Source organism: Salmo salar, chromosome 25 (genome assembly GCF_965601325.2).
Source record: "Salmo salar chromosome 25, fSalSal1, whole genome shotgun sequence".
NCBI classification, from domain to species: domain Eukaryota; kingdom Metazoa; phylum Chordata; class Actinopteri; order Salmoniformes; family Salmonidae; genus Salmo; species Salmo salar.
Window position 1 is genome coordinate 54495001 of NC_138315.1, and position 7500 is coordinate 54502500.

The following is a 7500-nucleotide window of genomic DNA, read 5'->3' on the forward strand; positions in this document are numbered from 1 at the left end:
AGAACAATACAGGTTAGAGGTTAGAGTAGCAGAACAATACAGGTTAGAGGGGCTGTAGCAGAACAATACAGGTTAGAGGGGCTGTAGCAGAACAATACAGGTTAGAGGTTAGAGTAGCAGAACAATACAGGTTAGAGGGGCTGTAGCAGAACAATACAGGTTAGAGGGGCTGTAGCAGAACAATACAGGTAGGAGGGGCTGTAGCAGAACAATACAGGTTAGAGGGGCTGTAGCAGAACAATACAGGTTAGAGGGTAGAGTAGCAGAACAATACAGGTTAGAGGGTAGAGTAGCAGAACAATACAGGTTAGAGGGGCTGTAGCAGAACAATACAGGTTAGAGGGTAGAGTAGCAGAACAATACAGGTAGGAGGGGCTGTAGCAGAACAATACAGGTTAGAGGGGCTGCAGCAGAACAATACAGGTTAGAGGGGCTGTAGCAGAACAATACAGGTTAGAGGGGCTGCAGCAGAACAATACAGGTTAGAGGGGCTGTTGGTCTGTAGCAGAACAATACAGGTTAGAGGGGCTGTTGGTCTGTAGCAGAACAATACAGGTTAGAGGGGCTGTAGCAGAACAATACAGGTTAGAGGGTCTGCAGCAGAACAATACAGGTTAGAGGGGCTGTTGGTCTGTAGCAGAACAATACAGGTTAGAGGGGCTGTAGCAGAACAATACAGGTTAGAGTAGCAGAACAATACAGGTTAGAGGGGCTGTAGCAGAACAATACAGGTTAGAGGGGCTGTTGGTCTGTAGCAGAACAATACAGGTTAGAGGGGCTGTAGCAGAACAATACAGGTTAGAGGGGCTGTAGCAGAACAATACAGGTTAGAGGGGCTGTAGCAGAACAATACAGGTTAGAGGGGCTGTTGGTCTGTAGCAGAACAATACAGGTTAGAGGGTCTGCAGCAGAACAATACAGGTTAGAGGGGCTGTAGCAGAACAATACAGGTTAGAGGGACTGTTGGTCTGTAGCAGAACAATACAGGTTAGAGGGGCTGTTGGTCTGTAGCAGAACAATACAGGTTAGAGGGGCTGTAGGTCTGCAGCAGAACAATACAGGTTAGAGGGGCTGTAGCAGAACAATACAGGTTAGAGGGGCTGTAGCAGAACAATACAGGTTAGAGGGTAGAGTAGCAGAACAATACAGGTTAGAGGGTCTGTAGCAGAACAATACAGGTTAGAGGGTAGAGTAGCGGAACAATACAGGTTAGAGGGGCTGTTGGTCTGTAGCAGAACAATACAGGTTAGAGGGGCTGTAGCAGAACAATATAGGTAGGAGGGTCTGTAGCAGAACAATACAGGTTAGAGGGTAGAGTAGCAGAACAATACAGGTTAGAGGGTCTGTAGCAGAACAATACAGGTTAGAGGTTAGAGTAGCGGAACAATACAGGTTAGAGGGACTGTTGGTCTGTAGCAGAACAATACAGGTTAGAGGGGCTGTTGGTCTGTAGCAGAACAATACAGGTTAGAGGGGCTGTTGGTCTGTAGCAGAACAATACAGGTTAGAGGGGCTGTTGGTCTGTAGCAGAACAATACAGGTTAGAGGGTCTGCAGCAGAACAATACAGGTTAGAGGGGCTGTAGCAGAACAATACAGGTAGGAGGGGCTGTAGCAGAACAATACAGGTTAGAGGGTAGAGTAGCAGAACAATACAGGTTAGAGGGTCTGTAGCAGAACAATACAGGTTAGAGGTTAGAGTAGCAGAACAATACAGGTTAGAGGGGCTGTAGCAGAACAATACAGGTTAGAGGGGCTGTAGCAGAACAATACAGGTAGGAGGGGCTGTAGCAGAACAATACAGGTTAGAGGGTAGAGTAGCGGAACAATACAGGTTAGAGGGACTGTTGGTCTGTAGCAGAACAATACAGGTTAGAGGGGCTGTTGGTCTGTAGCAGAACAATACAGGTTAGAGGGTAGAGTAGCAGAACAATACAGGTTAGAGGGGCTGTTGGTCTGTAGCAGAACAATACAGGTTAGAGGGTCTGCAGCAGAACAATACAGGTTAGAGGGGCTGTAGCAGAACAATACAGGTAGGAGGGGCTGTAGCAGAACAATACAGGTTAGAGGGTAGAGTAGCAGAACAATACAGGTTAGAGGGTCTGTAGCAGAACAATACAGGTTAGAGGTTAGAGTAGCAGAACAATACAGGTTAGAGGGTCTGTAGCAGAACAATACAGGTAGGAGGGGCTGTAGCAGAACAATACAGGTTAGAGGGGCTGTAGCAGAACAATACAGGTTAGAGGGTAGAGTAGCGGAACAATACAGGTTAGAGGGACTGTTGGTCTGTAGCAGAACAATACAGGTTAGAGGGGCTGTTGGTCTGTAGCAGAACAATACAGGTTAGAGGGGCTGTTGGTCTGTAGCAGAACAATACAGGTTAGAGGGGCTGTTGGTCTGTAGCAGAACAATACAGGTTAGAGGGGCTGTTGGTCTGTAGCAGAACAATACAGGTTAGAGGGGCTGTTGGTCTGTAGCAGAACAATACAGGTTAGAGGGTCTGCAGCAGAACAATACAGGTTAGAGGGGCTGTTGGTCTGTAGCAGAACAATACAGGTTAGAGGTTAAAGGTTAAACCTATTGAGATATAATCTCTTTTGTAAGAAGAGACCTGTTCAATTGCATTGAGAGCAATTCCCTCCCTCCACTTGATAAGACTACGGGTACATCCCAAATGGCACCCTATTCCCTATAGTGCACTGGTCCAAAGTAGTGCAGAATATAGGGTATAGGGTGGCATTTGGGATGTAACCCTATACGGTTTCTGTGAGTGTGTTTGACAGGAAACAGCAGCTGTATTACCATGCTCTGTTTGGTGAAGCCCAGCACAGCAAAACTCTTCCCATCCGTCTTGTACTTCATCTGGTCCTGGTCAACTTTAGAGAAGGGGATGATGTCACTTCCATAACGATACCCTTTAGAGAGGAGGAGGAAGAGTGGAGTTACACCCTTTAGAGAGGAGGAGGAGGAGGAAGAGTGGAGTTACACCCTTTAGAGAGGAGGAGGAAGAGTGGAGTTACACCCTTTAGAGAGGAGGAGGAGGAGGAAGAGTGGAGTTACACCCTTTAGAGAGGAGGAGGAGGAGGAAGAGTGGAGTTACACCCTTTAGAGAGGAGGAGGAGGAGGAGGAAGAGTGGAGTTACACCCTTTAGAGAGGAGGAGGAGGAGGAGGAAGAGTGGAGTTACACCCTTTAGAGAGGAGGAGGAGGAGGAAGAGTGGAGTTACACCCTTTAGAGAGGAGGAGGAAGAGTGGAGTTACACCCTTTAGAGAGGAGGAGGAGGAGTGGAGTTACACCCTTTAGAGAGGAGGAGGAGGAGGAAGAGTGGAGTTACACCCTTTAGAGAGGAGGAGGAGGAGGAGGAAGAGTGGAGTTACACCCTTTAGAGAGGAGGAGGAGGAGGAAGAGTGGAGTTACACCCTTTAGAGAGGAGGAGGAGGAGGAAGAGTGGAGTTACACCCTTTAGAGAGGAGGAGGAGGAGGAAGAGTGGAGTTACACCCTTTAGAGAGGAGGAGGAGGAGGAAGAGTGGAGTTACACCCTTTAGAGAGGAGGAGGAGGAGGAGGAAGAGTGGAGTTACACCCTTTAGAGAGGAGGAGGAGGAGGAGGAAGAGTGGAGTTACACCCTTTAGAGAGGAGGAGGAGGAGGAGGAAGAGTGGAGTTACACCCTTTAGAGAGGAGGAGGAGGAGGAAGAGTGGAGTTACACCCTTTAGAGAGGAGGAGGAAGAGTGGAGTTACACCCTTTAGAGAGGAGGAGGAGGAGTGGAGTTACACCCTTTAGAGAGGAGGAGGAAGAGTGGAGTTACACCCTTTAGAGAGGAGGAGGAGGAGGAGGAAGAGTGGAGTTACACCCTTTAGAGAGGAGGAGGAGGAGGAAGAGTGGAGTTACACCCTTTAGAGAGGAGGAGGAGGAGGAAGAGTGGAGTTACACCCTTTAGAGAGGAGGAGGAGGAGGAAGAGTGGAGTTACACCCTTTAGAGAGGAGGAGGAGGAGGAAGAGTGGAGTTACACCCTTTAGAGAGGAGGAGGAGGAAGAGTGGAGTTACACCCTTTAGAGAGGAGGAGGAGGAAGAGGAGGAAGAGTGGAGTTACACCCTTTAGAGAGGAGGAGGAGGAGGAAGAGTGGAGTTACACCCTTTAGAGAGGAGGAGGAGGAGGAAGAGTGGAGTTACACCCTTTAGAGAGGAGGAGGAGGAGGAAGAGTGGAGTTACACCCTTTAGAGAGGAGGAGGAGGAGGAGGAGGAGGAACAGAGGAAGAGAAGTCAAAGGTTTCTTGAACCTTGCTAAAAACGACGACTGAGTGGATGGCAGGAACCTCATATCACACGCAGCTTTACTTCCTGATTTACTTCCTGATTTCTCTCACCTTGTATGGTGTCGTCCTTCTGTACCTCGGTCTCTTCGTCATCGTTGAGACAGTAAACTACATCTCTCTTTATGTCGTCTTTCTGGTGCGTCTGAGCATCTACCACCGACCAGGACTTCCTGGGTCTCTCCTCACATACCTGCAGGGGTCAGACAGTCACTACACCAATCACAGTTCCCATTTCCTGCTTCAGGGACAGTCACTACACCAATCACAGTCCCCAGTTCCTGCTTCAGGGACAGTCACTACACCAATCACAGTCCCCAGTTCCTGCTTCAGGGACAGTCACTACACCAATCACAGTCCCCAGTTCCGTCAGAGTAATAAGATGGGCCCCTCCCCTTCCCCCGGGCGACGCGTTCGGCCCCTCCCCCTGGACGACTCGCGTTCGGCCCCTCCCCCGGACGACGCGTTCGGCCCCTCCCCCGGTCAACAGTAGTGCACTATATAGGGAATAGGGTGCCAATGGGCCCCGGACAAGAGGAGTGCACTATATAGGGAATAGGGTGCCATTCGGGACACAGATACTCTACTTACGGCTTTGTAGCCAACAATCTTGATGGCCAGAGAGCTGCCGATGGTCAGAGTACAGGGCCAGGGCATGGGCCTCTTCTCTACCCGTTTAAACACTGACAACTTCTCTATAGCATCACTGCAACACAGAGGAGAAAATACTGTCAGAGCTGGACAACCTCAGTCTCTGAAAACACATTAGAATATAGCCTCAAACTCAGAGCTTTGTCCCAAATGACTCCCTATAGGCCCCCCTCGACCCCCCTCCAGGCCCGCCTCTCCTAACCCTATAGGCCCCCCTAGACCCCCCTCCAGGCCCCCCTCTCCTAACCCTATAGGCCCCCTCTACTAACCCTATAGGCCCCCCTCGACCCCCTTCCAGGCCCCCTCTACTAACCCTATAGGCCCCCCTAGACCCACCTCCAGGCCCCCCTCTCCTAACCCTATAGGCCCCCCTCTACTAACCCCCCTAGACCCCCCCTAGACCCCTCTCCAGGCCCCCCTAGACCCCCCTCCAGGCCCCCCTCTCCTAACCCTATAGGCCCCCTCTACTAACCCTATAGGCCCCCCTCGACCCCCCTCCAGGCCCCCCTCTCCTAACCCTATAGGCCCCCCTCTACTAACCCCCCTAGACCCCCCCCCCCCCCCCTAGACTAACCCTCAAGGCCCCCCTAGACCCCTCTCCAGGCCCCCCTAGACTAACCCTCCAGGCCCCCCTAGACTAACCCTCCAGGCCCCCCTAGACTAACCCTCCAGGCCCCCCTAGACTAACCCTCCAGGCCCCCCTAGACTAACCCTCCAGGCCCCCCTAGACTAACCCTCCAGGCCCCCCTAGACTAACCCTCCAGGCCCCCCCCTCCAGGCCCCCCTAGACCACCCTAGCCCCCTCCAGGCCCTGGTCAGGGTAACATCTGGAACACAGACCCCCAGTGACTTCCTACCTGAAGGTGTAGACTTCCTCCAGACCGTCGTCTTCATCCAGAGACATCATGACCTGCTTGGTCATCTCCAGGCCCTGCTGCTGCTCTGCGGACAGACCTTTACCCCCATAGGGGGGGTTGGACCCCCCTCCATCTACAGGGAAGGGTAGGCTGGAGAAACAGAGGGGTCAGTTTGTAGTCACTCCATGGCTGTGTCCCAAATCGCCAGAGCCTGGCCAAAAAGTACTGCATTATACAGGAAACAGGATGCCGTTTCAGATGAAGCGCTAATGTAGATGCATTCAATGGTTCCATGATATATGCCAAGCCATTAGAGATCTCTACAGTAGAATAACACATACAGTGGTGCAAAAAAGTATTTAGTCAGCCACCAATTGTGCAAGTTCTCCCACTTAAAAAGATGGAGAGAGGCCTGTAATTTGCAAATAAATTCATTAAAAATCCTACAATGTGATTTTCTGGATTTTTTTCTCTCTCATTTTGTCTGTCATAGTTGACGTGTACCTATGATGAAAATTACAGGCCTCTCTCCATCTTTTTAAGTGGGAGAACTTGCACAATTGTTGGCTGACTAAATACTTTTTTGCCCCACTGTATATACACACAAGAACTGCAGAGTGACTCCGGCTCTCTTCAGGTTGCCTATGATAACGTCCAGCTGGTCAGGACTGCTCGGCGTGTTCAGGTCTGTGAGCAGGACGATATTCAGACGCTCATATCTCTTTCCCCTGAAGAACAGTCAAACACAACAGAGTTACATAGGAACCGCCAGATCACGCGTGAACCAGATCACAACACGGCAGCTCCTCCAATGTTGTCCTTTCTGTCATCTACAATCATTCTGATAACACTTGACTTGACACCCAGCGTCATAACCTGTCATAACAGCTGACAACTAAGGTCATAACCTGTCATAACAGCTGACAACTAAGGTCATAACCTGTCATAACAGCTGACAACTAAGGTCATAACCTGTCATAACAGCTGACAACTTGTCATAAAGTCATAACCCTCACAACCCATATATTTACACCATATATTTACACCTGTTGTGACATATATTGCATTATTTTATAGCCCATCAGACCAAAGGACAAATTTCCACCGGTCTAATGTCCATTGCTTGTGTTTCTTGGCCCAAGCAAGTCTCTTCTTCTTATTGGTGTCCTTTAGTAGTGGTTTCTGTGCAGCAATTTGACCATGAAGGCCTGATTCACGCAGTCTCCTCTGAACAGTTGATGTTGAGATGTGTCTGTTACTTGAACTCTGTGAAGCATTTATTTGGGCTGCAATTTCTGAGGCTGGTAACTCTAATGAACTTATCCTCTGCGGGAGAGGTAACTCTGGGTCTTCCTTTCCTGTAGTGGTCCTCATGAGAGCCAGTTTCATCATAGGGCTTGATGGTTTTTGCGACTGCACTTGAAGAAACTTTCAATGTTCTTGAAATGTTCCGTATTGACTGACCTTCATGTCGTAAAGTAACGATGGACTGCCGTTTCTCTTCGCTTATTTGAGCTGTTCTTGCCATAATATGGACTTGGTCTTTTACCAAATAGGGCTATATTCTGTATACCCCCCTACCTTGTCACAACACACCTGATTGGTTCAAACACATTAAAAAGGAAAGAAATTCCACAAATTAACTTTTAACAAGACACACCTCTTAATTGAAATGCAT

At 49.5% G+C, this 7500-nt stretch overlaps 1 protein-coding gene and 1 long non-coding RNA gene across 3 annotated transcripts in view; one reads left to right on the forward strand and one right to left on the reverse strand.

Moving 5' to 3' along the window:
• LOC145864087 (uncharacterized) overlaps nucleotides 1-7500 on the forward strand; it is an 83370-nt gene that overhangs the window by 71697 nt on the left and 4173 nt on the right. The window lies entirely within an intron of this gene.
• Nucleotides 1-7500, reverse strand: part of LOC106586961 (DNA repair protein Ku80-like) — a 35128-nt gene that overhangs the window by 20976 nt on the left and 6652 nt on the right. For both annotated transcript variants that reach the window (XM_082969224.1, XM_045707308.2), the window contains exons 5-9: nucleotides 6428-6550; nucleotides 5823-5972; nucleotides 4906-5020; nucleotides 4369-4507; nucleotides 2802-2914 (exon numbers count right to left, since the gene is read on the reverse strand). In XM_082969224.1, the coding sequence (XP_082825350.1) occupies nucleotides 2802-2914; nucleotides 4369-4507; nucleotides 4906-5020; nucleotides 5823-5972; nucleotides 6428-6550 (640 nt within the window). The remainder of the gene's footprint in view (nucleotides 1-2801; nucleotides 2915-4368; nucleotides 4508-4905; nucleotides 5021-5822; nucleotides 5973-6427; nucleotides 6551-7500) is intronic.